The sequence below is a fragment of the Coregonus lavaretus genome, assembly GCF_964263955.1.
Source record: "Coregonus lavaretus genome assembly, chromosome: 11".
Lineage (NCBI taxonomy): Eukaryota > Metazoa > Chordata > Actinopteri > Salmoniformes > Salmonidae > Coregonus > Coregonus lavaretus.
The window spans coordinates 38,645,179-38,672,553 of record NC_139998.1 but is presented as its reverse complement, the minus strand read 5'-3'; the positions used below and the strand labels follow the sequence as shown (position 1 = coordinate 38,672,553).

General features: G+C 41.2%; 1 protein-coding gene across 3 annotated transcripts; it reads left to right on the top strand.

The window, feature by feature from the left end:
- Nucleotides 1–2: 2 nt before the first annotated feature.
- LOC311136752 (casein kinase II subunit alpha') lies at nt 3–18,031 on the top strand. Of its 3 annotated transcripts, none has more exons than XM_084171024.1 (12): nt 3–495; nt 11,913–12,024; nt 12,293–12,394; nt 13,312–13,362; nt 13,639–13,698; nt 13,842–13,925; nt 14,335–14,445; nt 14,612–14,713; nt 15,001–15,101; nt 16,852–17,000; nt 17,113–17,195; nt 17,454–18,031. In XM_084171024.1, the coding sequence occupies exons 1-11, from the start codon at nt 392–394 to the stop codon at nt 17,187–17,189; spliced, it is 1,053 nt and encodes a 350-aa protein (XP_084027150.1). In that variant the 5' UTR covers nt 3–391; the 3' UTR covers nt 17,190–17,195; nt 17,454–18,031. The 3 variants fall into 3 exon arrangements, with proteins under 3 accessions (XP_084027150.1, XP_084027151.1, XP_084027152.1); XM_084171025.1 differs by having other exon boundaries at nt 299–495; nt 17,495–17,580; XM_084171026.1 differs by lacking the exon at nt 13,312–13,362 and having other exon boundaries at nt 299–495; nt 17,454–17,541.
- Nucleotides 18,032–27,375: the final 9,344 nt, after the last annotated feature.

Genomic DNA, 27,375 nt, shown 5'->3' with positions numbered 1-27,375 from the left:
GCCTGGCATCTCGGTCAGTTTTAATACAATGATTAACCTTTTATTTTACGTAAATAGTATCAGTTCGTGAATTTACGTTTCTACCTCAACACTTCATTTTAATTGTCATCTCAGCCGTTTTAGCGTTCACTGGCTATATCTGACGGCCCCTCTCCTCCCCTTATCCATCATCAACCTTGGAGCCCCATTCGTTTTAGCTGCTTCTGACAATCAGCGGTAACTGTTCGCAGCACACCGTGGTCATCTTTCGTGGGGAAGATATCAGATAATAGGAACCCCCGCCCCCTACTCGGACAGCGCGAGACCCCGGCTCCGACACGAAGACGGTGGTCTGTGTTGCCAGCAGAAGAGCTCTGTGGCAATCGAATCCTCCACACAGACTGTGCTCGCAATGCCCGGCCCGGCGGCCGGCAGTAAATCTCGGGTGTACGCCGATGTCAACACTTTGAAGAGCAGGGAATATTGGGACTATGAAGCCCACGTGCCTAGTTGGAGGTGAGATGTTTTAATATCTTGGTCTGGAATTTCTAAACATCATAATGCACTATTTAGTAGTTTATTGGCAAATGCTTTATCAACCGTATGATAAAACTGTTTATGTCAATAAATGTGTATTCTATTGATATATTAGATATCATCATAATAATAAAGGAGTATGAATAAGGCGTCTTTTGAAAACTATTTCAATCTTTATTTGGAGAATATTATGTATTTTGGAGACCTAAAGTTTTGTCGGGAACGTGCATGGTTATGTGAGTCTGCGCGTAGCATGTTCAGATTGTCCTGCACTCTTGATTGGGATGGGAAAATCATCAATCTGCAAGATCGAGCAGCCCTAGCTGGCAGTTGACGCTGACAGGGCAGCACCGAATGACGCTTGTGAATTTTACTACTGTAGCATACTTCCTATTTATTTTCTACTTTCCTATATTTTCCTTTTCGATATTTCCACATAAGCACCAACATGTGAAGTTCATAGGAGCATATCAAATTGGTTGTCAAATGAAAGCTAAGTCTATATTTTGGGGAAATGAAGGCATAGATACATTTTTCAATCTTAAAAATTAGGCATAAGTAAAGGCTTTGATTTCTGGATAAACAGATGGAAAAGGGGTCTTAGAAAACATCTACTAGAAAAAGTCTTAAAAGGTATCAGAAATGCATCAAAACACAATGTTGACATAAAGACCCATGCCAACTAATATCAACACTTTATTTTTAGAGAAATGTTTTACCTTCTGTATATTTAAGAAATATTGCCTTGTAATTCCGTTACCAAAAACTCATATCTTTTAAGATATTTTCTAATTTCTCTCCCTCATAAGGAGGGAGGATAATGAAAGTTCAAGTAAAATAAAATTGTATTTGTCACATGCGCCGAATACAACAGTTGTAGACCTTACTGTGAAATGCTTACTTACAAGCCCTTAACCAACAATGTAGTTTTAAGAAAATACAGTTAAGAAAATATTTACTAAATAAACTCAAGTTTAAAAAAAGTTACGCAATAAAATAACAATAATGAGGCTATATACAGGGGGTACTGGTACCGAGTCAATGTGCAGGGGTACAGGTTAGTCGAGATAATTTCTACATGTAGGTAGGAGTAAAGTGACTATGCATAGATAATAAACAGCGAGTGACAGCAGTGTAAAAACAAAGGGGGGGGGGGGGGGTTCAATGCAAATAGTCCGGGTGGCCATTAGATTAATTGTTCAGCAGTCTTATGACTTGGGGGTTGAAGCTGTTAAGGAAAATTTTGGACCTAGACTTGGCACTCTGGTACCGCTTGCCGTGCGGTAGCAGAGAGAACAGTCTATGACTTGGGTGACTGGAGTCTTTGACCATTTTTGTGGCCTTCCTCTGGCACCGCCTAGTATATAGCTCCTGGATGGCAGGAAGCTTGGCCCCAGTGATGTACTGGGCTGTACTCACTACCCTCTGTAGCGCCTTACGGTCGGATGCCGAGCAGTTGCCATACCAGGTGCTGATGCAACCGGTCAGGATCCTCTCGATGGTGCAGCTGTATAACCTTTTGAGGATCTGGGGCCCTCTTCACAACTTTCTTGGTGTGTTTGGACCATGATAGTTTGTTGGTGATTTGGACACCAAGGAACTTGAAACTCTCGACCCGCTCCATTACAGCCCGTCGATGTGAATTGGGGCGTGTTCGGTCCTCCTTTTCCTGTAGTCCACGATCATCTCCATTGTCTTGCTCACGTTGAGGGAGAGGTTGTTGTCCTGGCACCACACTGCCAGGTCTCTGACCTCCTCCCTATAGGCTGTCTCATCGTTGTCGGTGATCAGGCCAACCACCGTTGTGTCATCAGCAAACTTAATGATGGTGTTGGAGTCGTGCTTGGCCACACAGTCGTGGGTGAACAGGGAGTACAGGAGGGGACTAAGCACGCACCCCTGAGGGGCCCCCGTGTTGAGGATCAGCGTGGCAGATGTGTTGTTGCCTACCCTTACCACCTTGGGGCGGCCTGTCAGGAAGTCCAGGATCCAGTTGCAGGTGTTTAGTCCCAGGGTCCTTAGCTTATTGATGAGCTTTTGAGCACTATGGTGTTGAACGCTGAACTGTAGTCAATGAACAGCATTCTCACATAGGTGTTCCTTTTGTCCAGGTGGGAAAGGGCAGTGTGGAGTGCGATTGAGATTGTGTCGTCTGTGGATCTGTTGGGGCGGTATGTGAATTGGAGTGGGTCTAGGGTTTCCGGGATGATGGTGTTGATATGAGCCATGACCAGCCTTTCAAAGCACTTCATGGCTACCAACGTGAGTACTACGGGGCGGTAGTCATTTAGGCAGGTTACCTTCGTTTTCTTGGGCACTTGAAACATGTAGGTATTATAGACTCGGTCAGGGAGATTTTGAAAATGTCAGTGAAGACACTTGCCAGTTGGTCCGCGCATGCTTTGAGTACACGTCCTGGTAATCCGCCTTGTGAATGTTGACCTGTTTAAAGGTCTTGCTCACATCGGCTATGGAGAGCGTGATCACACAGTCATCCGGAACAGCTGGTGCTCTCATGCATGTTTCAGTGTTGCTTGCCTCGAAGCTAGCATAAAAGGTATTTAGCCCGTCTGGTAGGCTCACGTCACTGGGCAGCTCGCGGCTGGGTTTCCCTTTGTAGTCCATAATAGTTTGCAAGCCCTGCCACATCCGACGAGCATCAGAGATGGTGTAGTAGGATTCAATCTTAGTCCTGTATTGACGCTTTGCCTGTTTGATGATTCGTCTCAGGGCATAGCGGGATGTCTTATAAGCGTCCGGATTAGTGTCCCGCTCCTTGAAAGCGGCAGCTCTAGCCTTTAGCTCGGCGCGGATGTTGCCTGTAATTCATGGCTTCTGGTTGGGGTATGTACGTACGGTCACTGTGGGGACGACGTCATCGATGCACTTATTGATGAAGCCGGTGACTGAGGTGGTATACTCCTCAATGCCATTGGATGAATTCTGGAACATATTCCAGTCTGTGCTAGAAAAACAGTCCTGTTGCTTAGCATCCGCCTCATCTGACCACTTACTTATTGAGCGAGTCACTGGTGCTTCCTGCTTTAGTTTTAGCCTGTAGGAATCAGGAGGATAGAATTATGGTCAGATTTGCCAAATGAAGGGAGACCTTTTGTATGCATCTCTGTGTGTGGAGTTAAGGTGGTCTAGAGTTTTTTTCCCCTCTGGTTGCACATGTGACATGCTGGTAGAAAAGAGGTAAAACAGATTTAAGTTTGCCTGCATTAAAGTCCCGGCCACTATGAGCGCCGCTTCTGGATGAGCATTTTCTTGTTTGCTTATGGCCTTATACAGCTCGTTGAGTGTGGTCTTAGTGCCAGCGACAGTTTGTGGTGGTAAATAGACGGCTATGAAATATAGATGAAAACTCTCTTGGTAGATAGTGTGGTCTACAGCTTATCATGAGATACTCTACCTCAGGTGAGCAATACCTCGAGACTACCTTAATATTAGACATCGCGCACCATCTGTTATTGACGAATAGACACACACCCCCACCCCTAGTCTTACCAGACATAGGTGTTCTGTCCTGCCGATGCACGGAAAACCCAGCCAACTGTATATTATCTGTGTCGTCGTTCAGCCACGACTCTGTGAAACATAAGATATTACAGTTTTTAATGTCCCGTTGATAGGATAGTCTCGAATGGAGCTCATCCAGTTTATTCTTCAGTGATTGCACATTGGATAATAGAATGGATGGTAGAGGCGGGTTACCCACTCCCTGACAAATTCTCACACAGCACCCTGATCTCTGCCTCCTGTATTTCCTTATTTTCTTCATGAGAATGACGGGGATTTGGGCCTTGTCTGGGAGCGAAATTATATCCTTCACGTCCGACTCATAAAATAAAAAATCTTTGTCCAGTTCAAGGTGAGTAGTCGCTGTTCTGATATCCAGAAGCTCTTTTCGGTCATAAGAGACGGTAGCATCAACATTATGTACAAAATAAGTTACAAACAATGCAAAAAAAACCACACAAAATAGCACAATTGGTTAGGAGCCTGTAAAATGGCAGCCATCCCCTCCGGCGCCATTCCGTAACAAGTAATAGTATACCTACCAATTAGTTATATTGAATTTACTGATATTCATTTTGTTTATGAATTATTAAGTGATTAAAACTCGTAATTCCGTTACCAAATTGGTAACAGAATTACTGCAACTGAATTGGCTACAATGGGAAATCATAATAGTCACAAACCACCGTTTGGTCACCTGCTACTGGCCTCCCTTCCACTGGCATATTGTTATGTTCAGCTCATAACAGTTTTCTTTGTCTTTCTGTCTGGTGGTCAAACCAAGAGTGTTAAAACAGTCTGGACAACCTCTCCCTCTGCCTCTCTCTCTCTCTCTTTCTAACTCTCCAGTTAATGTTACTTCTCCCAGCTCTTACTGACACCTACCCATGAGTAGGGCTGTTGCAGTGATCGTATTACCGCCACACTGGCGGTCACGAGTCATGAAGGCAGTCAAATTCCACGTGACCGTTTAATCACGGTAATTAGGCTTCTCCAAGCTCTGATGCTACTGATGGTCATTCGTAGCCTACCAAACTTGCTAACAGCCTGGTACTCGGCACTCTATTGTCCCTCTAATCACTCTGACATCAATGCAAATGTTTCGAAAATCGAATCAAACACTTCATGAGAGCCCATGAGCTCATGTTGCGCAACATTTCAATTGGCTATGCAATTGCGTGAGAAAACAGAGTGATGGCCTCTACTACAAAGAGGAGGATCAGCTTTCTATAGGCTAGGCCTACTATATTTATTTCTCAACTTTCCTAATATTAAGCACTTTACTTATATTTACAACAGGAGTATAGCCTACCTGGCCGGCATGAAAATATACCATGGGGAAAAGCGTCCTCCATTCGCTATTTAAATGCATAGATTACATGTATTTTTCCCGCTGGCCCTGTTTCGATACAGGTGCATGATAATGGCCCATTCTAAATCAAAACAAATTTCACATATATTATTTAGTATATGTAAAGACAACATTAAATTAAGAATAGTCTGATGGGTGACAATATTAGCCTATCACTTGTGAATGATATATTATCACTTGTGAATGATGCCCAGCATAAGAAACAAAGCCTTTTTTTTGCGACTTTTTCGAATCATAGTCGCACACCTCATGTAGCCTAGCCCATCGGCCTGTATGTTTTAATAAGGTTTGTATCACAACTAAAGTGGCCAAATAACTTCTTAAAATTAAGCACATTGATCTGCTTTACAAGGGGTGTAGAGCCTAACTGGCATACATAAGCAGCGCGCGAGTTTCAAGTTTGGGGAAGATCATTTTCACCATAGAAATGCACCTTTATAATAAAAGCATTACATGCATAATTGCATTTGCGGTCACTTTTGATAATGGTGTTTTCCCGTTAATGGAACATTTGCGTTTAAAGCCTACTACCATGTGCGCGTTGCTGCGTTTATAATGTGAAGAAATAGCTGAATAGTTTATCAACATTTTAAGCTAAACATTCTGATCTGTTGCATCAGCCACATTGTGTAAAAATGTTTTTTTGATGCTAGTGGTTGTATTAATTTGGGATCTATCGCATCCCACAACTTTCCCAGACTATGTTTGGAATATTTATTTCTCGCACAGAATAGAATAGGTCGACCTTTGTACTATGGGGGATAGTAGATTTTCATAGGCTAGTGCTTTTGCTGTTCATTAGGCCTACTTATCTTGTTGGCTGACGAAAAGTACATGTGGATAGTTCTTCCAATATCTTCAATATGCACCTCGGAATTGGATAAGGACACGCGCAGTTGCATCCCCGATGTCTGTCTTCACTTGTAGCCTGTGAGAAAGACCCGATCACGTGATGGAGCGCGCAGCACTCTGGGAGAAGGGCACAACGGCATGTTTTTTTTTAGGGTGCGTTACGGCCACACAAAGGGGATGCCGCCGGGAAATTCTAGGCATTATCAAGTGCTTGTCAAATTGTGAATGAGTGACTGATGTAGTGTGTACAGCCTGCACAAAAAACAAAGCAGAGCTCATGCCTTTCAAGCGACTATTTTCAAATCATCATTAGAGTTGCATCATGCAGCCTTACAATGTATTAAATATCAAAACAGATAGGCCAGCGTTTGTAGAACAACTAAAGTTACATTAATAACTCTAAATTAAGCATATAGGAATACTTATTTATTTGTTAACCGCTCAACACAGAATTGCCGCATGTGCGCACTCCCTCAAATCGTTTAGAGAAAATGTCCTTTATTTTATTCAGCTTATTCAATTGTATTCTTCATACTATAAAATAATGCCACGGAATTCTAAGCAAATCTTGTCTGCTAAATGAACTAGTGTAGGCCACAGCCATTTGGCATAGCCAGATCAGGACCTAACATAAGGACAACTCAGAGTATGCTATTCTGTTAGTCTGAAATAGACTACAGTTTCTTCATATTATGCTTCTTTAGACCTGTCTAACTCAGTCCGGCGTTCAACTTACTCTTGAAAGTTGTAATTGTAGAATGCTCATGGTGCAAGTTCGAAATTGGGTAGTGCATCATCAGTTTTCCTCTTGTCATGTCAGTAATTTCATACCTTGGAGAGCTATTTATAACTTGTCAGAAATGTCCAGATCAACTAGCCCATGTCAGCTAACGTTTTTAGCTAGGTTTTTTTGCCCATAGATTTTGTTGGGCTTTAAAACTGCAACATTTTCTCTGCACCACATGACAAAATGTGTAGAATTGCAGAAAATAAGCTTAAAACCTGCAACAACAAGAGGGTTGTGAACAGTGCTTGTGCCCATAGAAATAGACGTGGTGTGCGTGCAGGGGGGGGGAGGGGCGCGGGATGTTCCCCAATGCTGGAAGGAGGGCCTGAGTGAGTAGAGCACAGTACAGTGAGTAGAGCACAGTAGATTACAGTCCAATACAGGACAGTGGTACAGTACAATACAGTGAAACATGAGGAGAATGACATTCATATAAATAATGATGCATTTCCGTGTAGTACAGATCATGGACCCATGATGTAATTCCGTTCTAGTTCAATAACCAAAATGGCTGACATCCCATTATTTCTGCAGACATCTTTGAGTTAGGGCTGGGCGATATATCAAATTAATTCAAATGCCTGTATCGCAAGAATCAACGTTATTATTATTTTAGTCTTTTTTTTTTTTTATGACCGTTTATGCCGTTTGTCCTCATGTTGTCTTTTTGGCTGTGCTGTGTGCAATGACTTTGGGCCAGGGATCATCAACTAGATTCAGCCGCGGGACCATTTTCTTTCTTGAGCGGATGGTCAGGGGGCCAAAACATGATTACAAATCATTTGTAGACTGCAAATTGACCGCAAGAAGCCCAAACATATATAATATTTGACTAAAGCATAATACTTTCAAACCTTGCTTAAATTTGTATACAATAACATACATCTCTTTATTATGCGTGGGAATTCTATGGAACAGATTTCCAAATTGAAAATCACGTAGAGCTAATTTGCTGGTGTTTTTACAGTCTTTTATGTCTAACAATAAAAAGTCCAAACATAAATAATATTTGACTAAAACCTAATTTCTAACCTTGCTTGCATTTGTGTACGATCACATACACTGAGTGTACAAAACATTAGGAAAGCCTTCCTAATGTTGAGTTGCAACCCCCCCTTTTGCCTTAACTCGTTGCGCATGGACCCTACAAGGTGTCGAAAGCATTCCACTGGCCCATGTTGACTCCAATGCTTCCCATGGCTGTGTCAAGTTGGCTGGATTTCCTTTGGGTGGTGGACCCAAAAAAAAAAAAAAAAAAAAAAATTCCTGATACACACAGGAAACGTTTGAACGTGAAAAACCTAGCAGTGTTGCAGTTCTTGACACAAACTCTCTAGACCTGTCTAATACCGTGAGAATACTTTGGAACAGATTTCCAAAATTAAAATAACTTGCAGCTGATTTACAATAAAAACAAATATATATTTTTGAATGACTACCCCATCTCTGTACTGCACACATACAGTGAGGGGGAAAAAAGTATTTGATCCCCTGCTGATTTTGTACATTTGCCCACTGACAAAGAAATGATCAGTCTATAATTTTAATGGTAGGTTTATTTGAACAGTGAGAGACATAAATAACAACAAAATCCAGAAAAACACATGTAAAAAATGTTATAAATTGATTTGCATTTTAATGAGGGAGATAAGTATTTGACCCCTCTCAATCAGAAGGATTTCTGGCTCTTTTATACAGGTAGCGAGCTGAGATTAGGAGCACACTCTTAAAGGGAGTGCTCCTAATCTCAGTTTGTTACCTGTATAAAACACACATGTCCACAGAAGCAATCAATCAATCAGATTCCAAACTCTCCACCATGGCCAAGACCAAAGTGCTCTCCAAGGATATCAGGGACAAGATTGTAGACCTACACAAGGCTGGAATGGGCTACAAGACCATCGCCAAGCAGCTTGGTGAGAAGGTGACAACAGTTGGTGCGATAATTCACAAATGGAAGAAACACAAAATAACTGTCAATCTCCCTCGGCCTGGGGCTCCATGCAAGATCTCACCTCGTGGAGTTGCAATGATCATGAGAACAGTGAGGAATCAGCCCAGACCTACACGGGAGGATCTTGTCAATGATCTCAAGGCAGCTGGGACCATAGTCACCAAGAAAACAATTGGTAACACACTACGCCGTGAAGGACTGAAATCCTGCAGCGCCCGCAAGGTCCCTCTGCTCAAGAAAGCACATATACAGGGCCGTCTGAAGTTTGCCAATGAACATCTGAATGATTCAGAGGAGAACTGGGTGAAAGTGTTGTGGTGAGATGAGACCAAAATCGAGCTCTTTGGCATCAACCCAACTTGCCGTGTTTGGAGGAGGAAGAATGCTGCCTATGACCCCAAGAACACCATCCCCACCGTCAAACATGGAGGTGGAAACATTATGCTTTGGGGGTGTTTTTCTGCTAAGGGGACAGGACAACTTCACCGCATCAAAGGGACGATGGACGGGGCCATGTACCGTCAAATCTTGGGTGAGAACCTCCTTCCCTCAGCCAGGGCATTGAAAATGGGTTGTGGATGGGTATTCCAGCATAACAATGACCCAAAACACACAGACAAGGCAACAAAGGAGTGGCTCGAGAAGAAGCACATTAAGGTCCTGGAGTGGCCTAGCCAGTCTCCAGACCTTAATCCCATAGACAATCTGTGGAGGGAGCTGAAGGTTTGAGGTGCCAAACGTCAGCCTCGAAACCTTAATGACTTGGAGAAGATCTGCAAAGAGGAGTGGAACAAAATCCCTGCTGAGATGTGTGCAAACCTGGTGGCCAACTACAAGAAAACGTCTGACCTCTGTGATTGCCAACAAGGGTTTTGCCACCAAGTACTAAATCATGTTTTGCAGAGGGGTCAAATACTTATTTCCCTCATTAAAATGCAAATCAATTTATAACATTTTTGACATGCGTTTTTCTGGATTTTTTTGTTATTCTGTCTCTCACTGTTCAAATAAACCTACCATTAAAATTATAGACTGATAATTTCTTTGTCAGTGGGCAAACGTACAAAATCAGCAGGGGATCAAATACTTTTTTCCCCTCACTGTACATACAATTATTGATTACACCTTGGGTAGTGTATCAATACGCCCAGTCACTACAATGATACAGGCGTCCTTCCTAACTCGGTTGCCGGAGAGGAAGGAAACCGCAGTAATACTGCAAAAAATGTGGCAAAAAATTCAACTTTTTGTCCTGAATACAAAGTGTTATGTTTGGGGAAAATCCAATACAACACATTACTGAGTACCACTCTCCATATTTTCAAGTATAGTGGTGGCTGCATCATGTTATGGGTATGCTAGTAATCGTTAAAGACGGGAGATTTTCAGGATAAAAAGGAAATGGAATGGAGCTAAGCACAGGCAAAATCCAAGAGGAAAACCTGGTTTAGTCTGCTTTCCACCAGACACTGGGAGATCTGCTAAATGACTAAAATGTAATTGTAAATGTAGATCAATTCACCTTTTAGCAGGACAATAACCTAAAATACAAGGCCAAATCTACACTGGATTTGCTTACCAAGAATACCGTGACTGTTCCTGAGTGGCCGAGTTACAGTTTTGACTTAAATCTACTTGAAAATCTATGGCAAGACCTGAAAATGGTTGTCTAGCAATGATCAACAACCAATTTGATAGAGCTTGAATAATTGTTTAAAAGAATAATGGGCAAATGTTGCACAATCTAGGTGTGGAAAGGTCTTAGAGACTTACCCAAAAAGACGCAGAGCTGTAATCGCTTCTGTAAAGTATTCACTCAGGGGTGTGAATACTTATGTAAATGTTATGTACAGTGCATTCGGAAAGTATTCAGACTCCTGGACTTTTTCTACATTTTGTTACGTTACAGCCTTATTCTAAAATTGATTAAATCTTTTTTTCTTCTCATCAATCTATACACAATACCCCATAATGACAAAGTGAAAACAGGTTTTTTGAAATGTTTGCAAATGTATAAAAAAAATAAAAATAGAAATACCTTATTTACATAAGTATTCAGACCCTTTGCTATGAAACTCGAAATTGAGCTCAGGTGCATCCTGTTTCCATTGATCATCCTTGAGATGTTTCTATAACTTGATTGGAGTCCACCTTTGGTAAATTCAATTGATTGGACATGATTTGGAAAGGCACACACCTGTCTATATAACGTCACAGTTGACAGTGCATGTCAGAGCAAAAACCAAGCCATGAGATCGTAGTAATTGTCCGTAGAGCTCTGAGACAGGATTGTGTCGAGGCACAGATCTGGGGAAGGGTACCAAAAAAATTAGGCAGCATTGAAGGTCCCCAAGAACAGTGGCCTCCATCATTCTTAAATTAAAGACGTTTGGAACCACCAAGACTCTTCCTAGAGCTGGCCACCCGGCCAAACTGAGCAATCGGGGGAGAAGGGCCTTGGTTACGGAAATGACCAAGAACCCGATGGTCACTCTGACAGAGCTCTAGAGCTATATTAGTTTTGTATTTTTAATAAATTAGCAAACATTTCTAAGAACCTGTTTTTTCTTTGTCGTTATGGGATATTGTGTGTAGATTGATGAAGGGAAAAAAACTATTTAATCAATAATAAGGCTGTAACATAACAAAATGTGGAAAAAGTCAAGGGGTCTGAATACTTTCCGAATGCACTGTACCTGTATTTCATTTTCAATCATTTTGCAAAAAAATATTTTAACATGTTTTCACTTTGACATTATGGGGTGTTGTGTACATGGGTGAGGGGAAAACATCGATTTAATCCATTTTGATTTCAGGCTGTAACACAACAAAATGTGGAATAAGCCAAGGAGTATGAATACTTTCTGAAGGCACTGTATCTGTTCCCCTATGCTCCATTTCTCCTCTAGTAACCAGGAAGACTACCAGTTGGTGCGGAAGCTCGGCAGGGGGAAGTACAGTGAGGTCTTTGAGGCCATCAACATCAACAACAATGAGAAGGTGGTGGTCAAGATCCTCAAGGTAAGTTGTTCAAGGGCTGCTTTGTTTGTCTGTATGGCCCAGTAGAGGTGGATTTGTGGTCTGTTTTCTATAAACACATAGTCTAAGTAAGAATCAACCAGGAAAACCTATAAGTAGAAGTATCTAGGTAAGGTGGACACCTGGATGATGCTGTCACCATTACAGTTAGGCTATACGTTGTTATAAATGAAGTCACATCCTGAATGGTCAAACGTTTAGGCTACATCCTGGTCTGATTGGGTGTCTCTGTTATTATGACCCTGATTAGCCTGTCAAGAAAAAGAAAATCAAGCGCGAAATCAAGATTCTGGAGAATCTGCGAGGGGGAACCAACATCATCCGATTGGTGGACACAGTGAAAGACCCTGTGGTATGTCTTACAGCTCTGCTTTCTTCTAGCCATGGGCTAGTTCTTAGTCACCTGAGTACCTGGCCACTTCCTTACCCCTTCAAAGATCAGATTTGTTTACATTGTGAATCCATTTCGTGAATGTTCCTATACATGTAATGGCTGTTGATATAATGGCTGTTGAATTAACATTCTTACACTTTATAATATCAGCACAATTTCCTTTACAGATTGTGAACGTGTTTGATATTATTTTAGTGAGGTTCACTAGACTGTTTGAAAGTTCTGCAAAATAGTCGTCTTACTCACAGATTAAGTGGTAGACTAACTAAATTAACTGACTAATGATCTAAAAGCAGGTGAAACAGGACTGTCTTTCTTACATTTTGGCAGGGTTATTTTGAGAATATTGTTTATGAATGCAAGGGAGATGGATACCCAACATATACAATTACCTGATCAAATTATCAAATGTATGCTGCTGCCTACAATCAAATAAATGGGAATTATGATCATGGGAATTAATGAGGCTAATATTAACATGGCTTTATCTTTAATTACAAAACACATGATTGCAATAGCAGCCGGGAACAAAATTGAGATGTGATTCTTTCATGTTGATGTGCTTCTGCTGTGTGTGTGATGGGTGTTAAGCCACTGCACAATGATGTGTGCTCTACCTTTTCCTCCCAGTAAATATGGCTCATTGACTGATGTCATTTTTAATGTTTGATTTATCAATGAGATTGGAATATTTCCAAGTTTTTCTGATTTTTTCCCCCCCCTCTATTTGTTCTCTCTCTCTCTCTCTCTCTCTCTCTCTCTCTCTCTCTCTCTCTCTCTCTCTCTCTCTCTCTCTCTCTCTCTCTCTCTCTCATATCTCTCTCTCTCTCTCATATCTCTCTCTCTCTCTCTCTCTCTCTCATATCTCTCTGCAGTCCCGAACGCCTGCTCTTGTCTTTGAATGCATCAATAACACAGATTTTAAGGTAGATTAATTTCCCTCTAGGCATGGGGTTTTACTGGTTTGGGATGGTGTAATGACTGGGAAACTTGGTCATGTTACCCAATAAGGCTTATATAGCTTATTAGTTTCAAATACCATGTTGGTAGCCATGACTTAGCATAGCATTGTGTTTCTGTATGTTACTGTCTGTTTGGTTGGTTGGTTGAAAGTGTTTTGTTAAACAGTGTTTCATCATGGATGCATGCATCACATACTTGCTTTCTGAAAATTAAATCTAAAACTTTTCTTCTCTCCCCAGGAGCTCTACCAGAAGTTAACAGATTTTGATATACGTTTTTACATGTATGAACTACTAAAGGTGAGCCTTGCAGTTTTACCCCCTGTGTGTTTTCACATGTACTCCCAGTCCTACATTTTTACCTTCCTAACTGTGGGATTAGTTTGTGGTGTCTAGTCATTATTTCGCTGTCTCTGACATGATTTGGGTCTTTGTGCTTTCAGGCTCTGGACTACTGCCACAGTATGGGTATTATGCACCGTGACGTCAAGCCCCACAATGTGATGATTGACCACCAGATGAGGAAGGTAGGGGGAGCTCTTAACCTTTTTCAACCTTAATTGTGTAGAAACTTGGTAAGATCTAGGAGTCCAAATGTATTGGTCACATACACGTGGTTAGCAGATGTTGTTATGTGTCTGGTACAAAAGTTATTCGGCTCTGCTCAAGCTGTTTGAAAAGTCTACAAAGCTTACATAAATTTGTCCGATTTGTCTGAAGTGACTTCAATTATTTCTTCACCAATATTGAATGGAAGTTGAACTCTTTTAGTCTTTGTCAAATACAAGTTTCTCATTGCCACCAGATGGCATCAGGACACATACAGGATTGCAATACTGATGTATTTTTTAGTAGCAGCAGCAATTTCCCTTGTGTGCCACATTTTCTATGTGGTTTCTATTCTAACACTATGTGGTTTGTGTTTTTGTGTTGCAGCTACGCCTGATAGACTGGGGCCTTGCAGAATTCTACCATCCTGCACAGGAATACAATGTCAGAGTAGCATCTCGCTACTTTAAGGGACCTGAGTTACTGGTGGATTACCAGGTAAATCCCCAGCACATGCAAGCAAAAACACACACACCGACACACGGTCATCCTGTAAATTAAAAGTGCTCCAGTGATGTTATTGTGTTCCAATTTAATTGTAATTGGTAGCTGTTTGTATATGGATGTATAACCGTAACTGAAGCGTTCTGTGGTTTCCTGTCAGATGTATGACTATAGTTTGGACATGTGGAGTCTGGGCTGCATGCTGGCCAGTATGATCTTCCAGAAAGAGCCCTTCTTCCATGGCCAGGATAATTATGATCAGGTATCCAATTAATTTACCACTGAACTGACATTCCCTTTCTATTGTCACTACCAAACATCCTTTAGTCTCACTACAACCCATCTTATTCCACCCAATATAACTCCTAACTTGTCTAATCTAGACCTGTCTCATAGTATGATAACACTGACTGCTACAATCTATTAGAGCAGATAACACATTCACTACCTGATGATAACACGTACTTACCAAATTAGCTTGTATATGAACAAATACTCCCTAAGACAAACAGAGACACTTATGTGAAATTGTCACTGTTCTGATTTCAGCTGGTCCGAATTGCCAAAGTCCTGGGGACAGATGAGCTTTTTGGTTACCTGCGCAAATACCACATTGAACTGGACCCACGCTTCAAGGACCTTCTTGGCCAGTGAGTACCAACAGGGAGTGTCATTGAGACATGTACAGTGCTTTCAGAAAGTATTCATACCCCTTGACATATTCCACATTTTGTTGTATTACAGCCTGAATTCAAAATGGACTAAATATTATTTTTTTCTCACCCATCTACACACAATACCCCATAATGACAAAGTGAAAACATGTTTTTAGAAATGTTAGGAAATGTATATGTAAATACATAAATATTTAATTTACATAAGTGTTCCCACCTTTGACTCCATTCATGTTACGATTACAGCTGTGAGTCTTTCTGGGGAAGCCTCTAAGCTTTGCACACCTATTGTACAATATTTGCACTTTAAAAAATATATATATATTCTTCAAGATCTGTGAAGTTGGTTGTTGATAATTTTCAAGTCTTGCATAGATTTTCAAGCCAATTTTTTTGATCAGAACTGTAACTAGGCCACTCAGGAACATTCAATGTCGTCTTGGTAAGCAACTCCAGTGTATATTTGGCCTTGTGTTTTAGGTTATTGTCCTGTTGAAAGGTTAATTTGTCTCCCAGGAAAGCAGACGGAACCAGATTTTCCTCTAGGACTTTGCCTGTGCTTAGCTATATTCCATTTGTTTTATTTTTAATTTTTTACTGCCTAGTCCTTGCCGATGACAAGCATACCCATAACATGATGCAGCCACCACCATGCTTGAAAATATGAAGAGTGGTACCCAGTGATGTGTTGTGTTGGATTTGCCCCAAACATAATGTTTAATATTCAGAACATAAAGTTCATTTCTTTGCCACATTTTTTGCAGGTTTACTTTAGTGCCTTATTGCAAACAGGATGCATGTTTTGGAATATTTGTATTATGTACAGGTTTCCTTTTCACTCTGTCATTTAGGTTAGTATTGTGGAGGAACTACAATGTTGTTGATCCATCCTCAGTTTTCTCCTATCACAGCCATTAAACTCTGTAACTGTTTTAAAGTCACCATTGGCCTCATGGTGAAATCCCTGAGCGGTTTCCTTCCTCTCTGGCAACTGAGTTAGGAAGGACGCCTGTATCTTTGTAGTGACTGGGTGTATTGATACACCATCCAAAGTGTAATGAATAACTTCACCATGCTCAAAGGGATATTCAATGTGTACTTATTTTTTTTACCCATCTACCAATAGATGCCCTTCTTTGCGAGGCATTGGAAAACCTACATGGTCTTTGGGGTTGAATCTGTGTTTGAAATTCACTGCTTGACTGAGGGACCTTACAGATAATTGTATGTGTGGGGTACAGAGATGAGGTAGTCATTCAAAAATCATGTTTAACACTATTATTGCACACAGTGAGTCCATGCAACTTTTTATGTGACTTGTTAAGCTCATTTTTACTCCTGAACTTATTTAGGCTTGCCATAACAAAGGGGTTGAATACTTATTCAATCAAGACATTTCAGCTTTTCATTTTTAATTAATTTGTAAAAATGTCTTAACATTAATTTAACAACAAAATGTAGAAAAAGTCAAGTTGTGTGAATAATTTCTGAAGGCACTGTATTTACCTTAACTGAGTGTAGACTATAGAGGTTAGAGATGGGTCAGTTCCACACAAGTACCAATACTACCCTAGATGAATCACTATAGATTTAGACCATCTTTATTTAAAACCTGTCAGACAGTGGCCCTCTGGATCCAGAAAAGGAAACATTCTTTCCCAGGTGATAATACTGTTGTATTGAAGTGACAGCCTGGGGTAAGTTAGCTCTCTGTCTCCCCCCTCAGGCAGACACGGAAACGCTGGGAGCAGTTTGTCCAGACAGAGAACCAGCACCTGGTGAGCCCTGAGGCTCTGGACCTGCTGGATAAGCTGCTGCGCTACGACCACCAGCAGAGACTGACGGCCACAGAGGCCATGGAGCACCCCTACTTCTGTGAGTAGCTCAAAATGAACACTCCTGCTGACTACCTCTGTTGTGGAGTGCCAGTTATTATGGCATTGAGGAAAGGGGATATGATCTTTAACATGATGACTCTTCTACACAGATCCTGTGCTGAAGGAACAGTCTCTCTCAAATGCGGATGGCAATATGGTGTCCAGTGGATCCACTACAGCTCGATGAAAGCAGGTGAGTGAGAGAAACACAAACACTGGTCTATTGTAAATATTGACATTCTTTTGGTCTGAGCAAAATTTAGCTCAGTGTCAGGTGTTCAAGCAGGTTCAGTGAAGTTGTTCCATTGTTCTAAATTGTTCCATTGTTCTCAATTATTCTATTGCTCTGGGTTAACGCTGCTATTTAAAAATTTTCAATAAAATCACTTTTATAATTCTTAAAATAAATAAGCATCAACAGTATCATTTCTGTTCCCTTTTTGTCTTTCAGAAGAACATTTGTTACCTCAACTTTTTACCCCTTTGTGGCAGAAACCTCTTCAAGTGTACAGTGACAATGGATCAAAGCACCGCCGACCAGTAACACACTCAAAGATGTTCATTCGGGCGCACACACATACATGAACACACACATACTCACACCCTCCTCTGTGTCAGTGTATGGTTGGCTTGCCCAGTGAAGCAGCCAGACCAATGAGCTTGATGCCTGATGTCTCACTGCTGCCCCTGCCCTCCCTTCCTCTTATCAATAGGTAAACAGAAAATTTTCAAAGACTAGAAAAAAAGGATCCTTTCCTGTCATTATCCCCCCCTTTGGCCCCCCTCCCTCGTTAAACTAAGCATGGAGAATGAAAAGGAGCGTGAGCCTGCCCCCTGCCCTCCCTCCCCCTCGGTCTGTCGGTCTGTCTGTCTGTCTGTCTGTCTGTCTGTGTTCAGTATTCAGCCCCTAGGCAGACCTGAGCTCAGCCTCCACACACTGTAGTACTGAAGTGGCATGGTGGACCTTTTCTCTGCTCTAGGTAGAATGATGATAATAATATTAATGAAAATAAATGATTTTTATTTAGATTGATGTGTTTGTGTGATCATTTTTCAAATGTATTTGCCATGAGCAGTAGATCACCTGCTGGGTGTTTGTTATGGTGTCTTACATTTCTTATCTTACTTGTTGTTCAGACAGTCTTACAGTAATTAATCAGAGAGACAACCACAAACAACACCAGTATCTGGTGGTCAATGAACAGTGGGTCATCAATGCCATTAATCGCTGAGGAAGGTGACAAAGTCTTGTCTTGACACCATGTTGCCAGCACAACCCTTAATGGGCTTGGCTCCAAAACACACTCACCATAGATCCAGAGATAATGTTTTGACAGACCATCCACTGTGAACCATCATTGCTCATTCATTGAGTGAGAAATCTGTTCAGCTTTCTGCAATTATCTGTTGAATGATTGCCCTCATGAAACCAGATCAGATGATACCCGGCGATGTTGTGCAGCATTTATGCAACGTGATACCTGAAGACTTCTCAGCCAAATGAGTGGCTGGTTCTCACCTTGCCATCTCTCTCACGACAGTACTGTGATAGTACTAGTACGAGCACTCTGAGGGTGTCACGTCAGCTTGAAGACAATATTTTTTAGGACACTAATTATTTTGTTGACCCTATTCTCTTGGTTACATTAGTATAAATACCTTAATGCATACTTTTAAATTATATTATGTGAGCTAAACATAAAAATACAAACTGAAAAAAATATTAAAACATTGTCCTTAAAGTATAATTTTTTGAGATTACTAATGTTACTGTCCCCACTAAAACAACAAAATACTTAAATCCTTAACATTTAAAGAGTAACTTCCATCAAATAAAATAAAGTTGTAGGCTTCGTTATAGTGAACCAAGTCAATTCTAGTAGTCATTTTGACAGTTCGTTGCGAAAGTGATATATTTTGGCCTTTTAGTAGTAAATCTGGTTATTTTTGCCCCTAGTGGTTCAACTCCACCATTGAAAGTATTTTATTTTTCTTGTTTAGAAGGTGCCTCTACATCTCAAGGGAGGGGTTTGGTATGAAATACACTTCCTTCTAGATGTGCTACGTTGTGCTACGTTCTACCACCTCAAGGCTTATAAAATCAGCGTGCCTTATTTGGCAATGGTCTTGGTAAGTGGTGTGCCAATATATTTTGACGTTACACAAAATTCAAAAGTATTAACGCATATGACCAAAACCAACATTTTTGCTTACCGTTTCAGATGCATCTACAGTTGAAGTCGGATGTTTACATACACCTTAGCCAAATACATTTAAACTCAGTTTTTCACAATTCCTGACATTTAATCCAAGTAAAAATTCCCTGTTTTAGGTCAGTTAGGATCACCACTTTATTTTAAGAATGTGAAATGTCTGAATAATAGTAGAGAGAATGATCAGCTTTTATTTATTTCATCACATTCCCAGTGGGTCAGAAGTTTACATACACTCAATTAGTATTTGGTAGCATTGCCTTTAAATTGTTTAACTTGGGTCAAACGTTTCGGGTAGCCTTCCACAAGCTTCCCACAATAAGTTGGGTGAACTTTGGCCCATTTCTCCTGACAGAGCTGGTGTAACTGAGTCAGGTTTGTAGGCCTCCTTGTTCGCACACACTTTTTCAGTTCTGCCCACAAATGTTCTATAGGAATGAGGTCAGGGCTTTGTAATGGCCACTCCAATATCTTGACTTTGTTGTCCTTAAGCCATTTTGCCACAACTTTGGAAGTATGCTTGGGGTCATTGTCCATTTGGAAGACCCATTTGCAACCAAGCTTTAATTTCCTGACTGATGTTGCTTCAATATAGAGATGTTGCTTCAATATATCCACATAATTTTCCTTTCTCATGATGCCATCTATTTTGTGAAGTGCACCAGTCCCTCCTGCAGCAAAGCACCCCCACAGCATGATGCTGCCACCCCCGTGCTTCACGGTTGGGATTGTGTTCTTTGGCTTGCAAGCTGCCCCCCTTTTTCCTCCAAACATAAAGATGGTCATTATGGCCAAACAGTTATATTTTTGTTTCATCAGACCGGAGGACATTTCTCCAAAAAGTACGATCTTTGTCCCCATGTGCAGTTGCAAACAGTAGTCTGGCTTTTTTATGACCGTTTTGGAGCAGTGGCTTCTTCCTTGCTGAGCGGCCTTTCAGGTTATGTCAATATAGGACTCGTTTTACTGTGGATATAGACCTGTTTCCTCCAGCATCTTCACAAGGTCCTTTGCTGTTGTTCTGGGATTGATTTGCACTTTTCGCACCAAAGTATGTTCATCTCTAGGAGACAGAATGCATCTCCTTCCTGAGCGATATGACGGCTGCGTGGTCCCATGGTGTTTATACTTGCGTGCTATTGTTTGTACAGATGAACGTGGTACCTTCAGGCGTTTGGAAATTGCTCCCAAGGATGAACCAGACTTGTAGAGGTCTACACTTTTTTTCTGAGGTCTTGGCTGATTTCTTTTGATTTTCCCTTGATGTCAAGACAAGAGGCACTGAGTTTGAAGGTAGGCCTTGAAATACATCCACAGGTACACCTCCAATTAGCCTATCAGAAGCTTCTAAAGCCATGACATCATTTTTCTGGAATTTTCCAAGCTGTTTGAAGGCACAGTCAACTTAGTGTATGTAACTTCTGACCCACTGGAATTGTGATACAGTGAATTATAAGTGAAATAATATGTCTGTAAACAATTGTTGGAAAAATTACTTGTGTCATGCACAAAGTAGATGTCCTATCCGACTTGCCAAAACCATAGTTTGTTGACAAGAAATATGTGGAGTGGTTGAAAAACGAGCTTTAATAACTCCAACCTAAATGTATGTAAACTTCCGACTTCAGCTGTATGTGCTTAAAAAAACAAAACATGTAGGCTATGAGGATTATATGTTTATATTCGTAGCGAAGTCCATCGTAACAAGAAATAGATGACAATGGTGGTCATGTCAACTCGTGTTTCTACCAAACTGCTATGACTGATTGATGGCGCTAAAACAGTTGGCTCATAGTTCAATGGCTGTGAGTTCTAATCCCCCATGGGATTATTAGGCTTCTCCAAGTACTGATGCTGCTGATGGTCATTAGTAGCCTACCAAACTTGCAAACTGCCAGGTACTCAGCACTCTATTGTCCCTCTAATCACTCTAACATCAATGTAGATGTAATCTAAAATCTAATCAAACACTTCATGAGCTCATGTTGCGCAACATTTCTACAGGCTATGCAATTGCATGAGAAAACAGAGTTTTGATGGCCTCTATTAAAAAGAGGAGGATCCCATCAGCTTTCTATCGGCTAGGCCTACTATATTTATTTCTCAACTTTCCTAATATTAAGCACATTGCTTCGCTTTACAACAGGAGTATAGCCTACCTGGCTGACATGAAAATGAACCATGGGAAAAACGTCCTCCATTCGCTATTTAATTGCGGAGTCAGTCCTCCATTCGCTATTTAAGTGCATAGATGACATGTATTTTTTCCCCCTGCTCCTGTTCCGAGACAGGTGCATGATAATGGTCCATTCTAAATCGAAACTAATACCACACATATATTATTTAGTATATGTAAAGACAACATTAAATTAAGAATAGTCTGATGGGTGACAATATTAGCCTATCACTTGTGAATGATGTATTATCAATTGTGAATGATGCCCAGCTTGTGCATTAAGGCAAGAAACAGCACATACCTTTTTTTGCGAATTTTTCAAACCAGTCACACACCTCATGTATCCTATCCCATATGCCTATTTGTTTTGATTAGGTTTGTATCACAACTAAAGTGGCCAAATAACTTCTTAAAATTAAGCACATTAATCCGCTTTATAACCGGTGTAGAGCCTAACTAGCATTTATAGGCTGCGTGTGAATTTCAAGTTTGGGGAAGATAATTTTCACCATAGAAATGCACCTTTATAATTACATCCATAATCACATTTGCCGTCACTTTCTAGAAGTGTTTTCCCGCTAATTGATTGCATTTTGGAACATTCGCGCTTATAGCCTACTGCCGTGTGCTTATTGCGGCGCTTATAATGTGAAAAAAATAGCCTAGTAGTTTATCAATATTTAAGCTAAACGATCAGCTTCATTGCTTTTAAAAGGTTTTTTTGATGCGAGTGGTTGTATTAATTTGGGATCTATCGCGTCCCACAACTGTCCCAGAGTATGTTTGGAATATTTATTTCTTGCACAGAAGGACAAGTTGACCAATAGAATACTATGGGGGATAGTAGATTGACATTGGCTAGTGCTTTTGCTGTTCGTTAGGCCTACTCATCTTGTTGGCTGACGAAAAGTAGGCTAAATGTTGACAGTTCTCTGATGAAAAATAGGCAAAATGTGGACAGTTCTAACATTTTCATAGCCATATCAGGGCCTAACATAAGGACAACTCAGAGTATGCTATTCTGTTCTTCTGAAATAGACATATCATGTTTCTTTAGACCTGTCTAAAATAAATAATGGATTTATTGTGATGGTGAAGGCTATATTAAATAGATTTTTTAGACTTTTTAAAATGTAGATGTTCCAAAAGGTCTGCATCAGTGGCTTGTAGGGTATGACACTACAAGCTTGGCACAACTGTATTTGGGGAGTTTCTCCCATTCTTCTCTGCAGATCCTCTCAAGCTCTGTCAGGTTGGATGGGGAGCGTCACTGCACAGCTATTTTCAGGTCTCTCCAGAGATGTTCGAGCGGGTTCAAGTCCGGGCTCTGGCTGGGCCACTCAAGGAGATTCAGAGACTTGTCCTGAAGTCACTCATGCGTTGTCTTGGCTGTGTGCTTAGGGTCGTTGTCCTGTTGGAAGGTGAACCTTCGCCCCAGTCTGAGGTCCTGAGCGCTCTGGAGCAGGTTTTTGTTAAGGATTTCTCTGTACTATGCTCCGTTCATCTTTCCCTTGATCCTGACTAGTCTCCCAGTCCCTGCTGCTGAAAAACATCCCCACAGCATGATGCTGCCACCACCATGTTTCACCGTAGGGATGGTGCCAGGTTTCCTCCAGACGTGACGCTTGGCATTCAGGCCAAAGAGTTCAATCTTGGTTTCATCAGACCAGAGAATCTTGTTTCTCATGGTCTGAGAGTCCTTTAGGTGCCTTTTGGCAAACTCCAAGCGGGCTGTCATGTGCCTTTTACTGAGGAGTGGCTTCCGTCTGGCCACTCTACCATAAAGGCCTTATTGGTGGAGTACTTCTCCCATCTCCCCAGAGGAACTCTGGAGCTCTGTCAGAGTGACCATCGGGTTTTTGGTCACCTCCCTGACCAAGGCCCTTCTCCCCCGATTGCTCAGTTTGGCTGGGCAGCCAGCTCTAGGAAGAGTCTTGGTGATTCCAAACTTCTTCCATTTAAGAATGATGGAGGCCACTGTGTTCTTGGGTACCTTCAACGTACAGTACATAATTGTTTTTTACCCACATGCCTTCAGAAAAAATTCACACCCCTTAACTTTTTCAACATTTTGTTGTGTAACAGCCTGAATTTAAAATGGATTAAATTGAGATTTATTGTCACTGGCCTACACACAATACCCCATGATGTCAAAGTAGAATTATGTTTTTAGACATTTTTACAAATGAATAAAAAATGAAAAGCTGAAATGTCTTGAGTCAATAAGTATTCAACCTCTTTGTCATGGCAAGCCTAAATAAGTTCAGGAGTAGAAATTTGCTTAACAAGTCACATAATAAGTTGCATGGACTCACTCTGTGTGCAATAGTAGTGTTTAACATGATTTTTTAATGACTACCTCATTCAAAAATCATTCGAGCAGTGAATTTCAAACACAGATTCAGCCACAAAGACCAGGGAGGTTTTCCAATGCCTCGGAAAGAAGGCCCTATGATTTCTTAATCCGGCCCTGGTGAACACTTATGTAAATTAGATATTTCTGTATTTAATTTTCAATACATTTGCAAACATTTCTAAAAACATGTTTTCACTTAGTCATTATGGGGGAATTGTGTGTAGAGGGGTGAAAATGTTTTATTTTTAAATCCATTTTGAATTCAGGCTGTAACACAACTAAATTTGGAATAAGTCAAGGGGTATGAATACTTTATGAAGGCACTGTTCATGCATTCATGCTGTGACCCTTACTGTAAGTAGGGCAGTGTTATTGGAAAGCTTTGTCATCTGACACTTGCTGCGCCTGAGTGCATTAAGCGCAGCCCCACCCCTGTTCCACAGGAGGAGCTCTTGTGAATGGAATTACTGGGAGGGCAGGTGACCTAATACAGTGTCCTTCACTGTTGCTCACAAGTGTCCGTGATCAACTCAGGAACTGATGCAGTTTCTCCACAACACTAATCCTCTGCCAAAATGTCCACCTATCTGAATCAGAGCCCCTGATTCTTTGTACGTCTGTAATAACGAGGCAAGCTTAGCTGATACATGTAGGCTAATGGTATTCTTGTGTAATCTTGGTGTTTATAGACACCATGCAGTACACCTTGTGGTGAGACTACCAGGTCACACTAATTGGCTCCTTCATTTGTTTGACCTCGATGTCAGAATACAGGAGTAAGAAAATTTGGTGAGACGGAGAAGATGTGCGTGTATAGTACAGTACAGATCGTATATGTCCTGCTCAGACCACATAAATCAACTTGTTCCCACTGGGCATACACTGGCTGAATTAACGTTGTTTCCATGTAATTTCAATGAAATGACGTTGAACCAACGTGGAATAGACGTTGAATTGACGTCTGTGCCCAGTGGGTTTTCTCTCACACACCACCTTGCATAGCAAGGCTTATGTGGCGGCAGGTAGCCTAGCGGTTAAGAGGTTGGGCCAGTAACCAAAAGGTTGCTGGTTCAAATCCCCGAGCTGTCTAGGTGATACATCTGTCGCTGTGCCCTTGAGCAAGGCACTTAACCCTAATTGCTCCTGTAAATTGCTCTGGATAAGAGCGTCTGCTAAATGACTAAAATGTAAATGTAACAAACTGCATTGACTTGTATAGGGGATCCATTGACCATTTAATTAGTATGTCTCCACCAAAGGAACCGGAGGCCAATTAACATGATGTAAATAAGTACTGTAACTGGTGCTGAAGCCAAACACCCACTTAGCTAAGTGCGTGTTTTTCTATCAGTAACAACATGGAGCCCTCCTGCGCAGACTAAGTTTAGAAGAACCTTTTGTTGAGAGGCATTGTTATTGATTGTGTATCCAGTGTCTTCACCATAGGGGTTTGCTTTTGACTCTACAGATGTAGGATCTTAATGTGATCACCCTGTTACAGGAGAACTTTCCTGTGATTCAGGAAATGTAAAACTTGTAGTGTATTTGAAATTTCAGACTTGGATTTTCCCTTACGAAATATGTATCAACCCCCAGAAAAATGTCCATTAATTATAATCCACATAATAATTCACATTTCCTGTTGCTGCATGATTATTTTCCTGCTGTAGCAAACTGGCTCAAATTAAGATCCTACATCTGTATGTTTAGCTATGCCATCGGGCCCTATTTTTGATTTTGCATGTGCAGCTGCATCACGTCTTGATTTTTGGTTGTGATTGTGTAGCCCAGCCTCAGAGCCCTGTTCACCATTCTGTGCAAGGCGGTGGTGGCTGGACTATGGAGTTGTGTTTTAGTGTAAAATCCTACTGTTCCATGATTCTGAATGAGTTAGCTATGATCACTATTTCTATGAGAATTTACCCTGAGTGAAGGACACGGTGTTTGCTCCATGCACCTGCACGCACAGTAGCAGCTTAAAGTAGATGTGCGTGCGTAATCCCAAGATAGCATGACTGAAATATCCACTTCCTCCTCAAGAGGAAACCTGAGAGCGAGTTTCCTGTCCTACAACCTGACTCCTCTGCTCCTCACGTTCAGACAACATCTCTACCCATCAAAGTTTCAGCAGCGGCCTTGTCAGATCCGCCGGGGCCCGGGTCTGGTCAGCTGTGGACCGGTCAGCATGGCTGTAGTCAAGCGAGAGAACAGGAGTCTGTGTTTACAGCAGGGGCTGTGAGCGGGATTTTCTATGTCATTTAACAACCATATAAATAATTTGGAATTGATAGGAGGGCTTATTTCAGGTGTCTAGTGCTGTTTTTATTTCAAAGTGTCCAGTGTATTCTATTATTTTAAGTGCCTAGAGTGTAGAGTTATAGCCTATTTTAAAGTGTCCAGTGTATTCTGTTATTTTAAGTGCCTACTGTCTGGTGTGTCTATCTGTTACCTACTCTTCTCCTTTCTTTGTGTCTGTCTGCCTCTGTGCGAAAGAGGATCATTCATATGAGTCTTCTGGATTCATTTTCTCAATTAAACCTCAACTGCATAACAATTCATCATGTTTTTCTCATGAATGTGTCTGAACTTCCCTCCAGCTCTATCCTGGAACCCACAAGGGAAACGAAAAACAGTGCACCCACAAAACACCTGGAGGCAGGAGCTAGAAGCAGATGCTAAAAGATCTGGCATGGGGTGGAACGAGATTGAGAAGACGTAAGTCAGTAAAACCTCCCCCCAGCCAATAATGACTGTATTGTTTTAATTACTTACTTCCATTTGGAATGAATGGCAAATGCTTTAAATAATGTATGACACAAGCACACAGGTAATAGTACTATGTGTGTTCCTTTGTAAATACAGTGTCTGTCTATGTAACCCAGAGTATACACTTCAATGGACAGTAATCTATTTGATAAAATGTATGCAGAAAATACAAACCTGTAACATCACAACAGCAAAATACAACAGACGAGGTGTTAAGTTGATCTAAATAGTCAAAGCTTTATTAAATCTTCACAGTGCAAATGTAAGTCAATGACACCTTTCATTTAGAAATGTACACCCATTTTTCAACACACCTAAAAAAGACAACAACCCAACACCTAACCCCCCAAGCCCACACCAGAGGAATATGAAAAAGTTAGGACCCCTTTCCTGACCGCTGGTAACTTTCCACAGGTTTATTTACTGATGGACCTTTGCAGTGAGCAGAGTCTCACCTGCTGAAATTACATATAAGACAAAAAAATCACTGTGGTTGCCATAGAGAAAGGAACAAATATGTATCAACGGTTAATCATCACCCAGTGGGCTCTAACATGAAGCTAAGTCTATCAGTCACTGGTCCACTTCTGACCCCTCCAGATGGAGAAATACAGATGTGCTCTGTCTCAGGAGTGTCATCCCTTCCCTCAACAAAGGAAGCATGGGGGGGACATTGTGTCTGTGCTCCTCTGTACTGGTTTGTGTGGAGACGTAAAGGGGGATCATCCCCAAATTAATTGTAGCGCCCAACGGCTGGATAAAGGTTGTTGGGAGGGTCGGTGGGGGTTGGGGGTGGGGGGCTCTTTGGGGTCCATTATCATCCAAATCTTTTTATGTTAGGAGTAATACGTCTGCGGCGATA

Excerpts from the sequence above, each read along its gene's own strand:
- LOC311136752 (XM_084171024.1), top strand. The coding sequence starts at position 392 with ATGCCCGGCCCGGCGGCCGGCAGTAAATCTCGGGTGTACGCCGATGTC. Across the intron at positions 12,025-12,292 it reads TGGTGGTCAAGATCCTCAAG|CCTGTCAAGAAAAAGAAAAT; the intron begins GTAAGTTGTTCA and ends GACCCTGATTAG. Across the intron at positions 13,363-13,638 it reads TCAATAACACAGATTTTAAG|GAGCTCTACCAGAAGTTAAC; the intron begins GTAGATTAATTT and ends TTCTCTCCCCAG.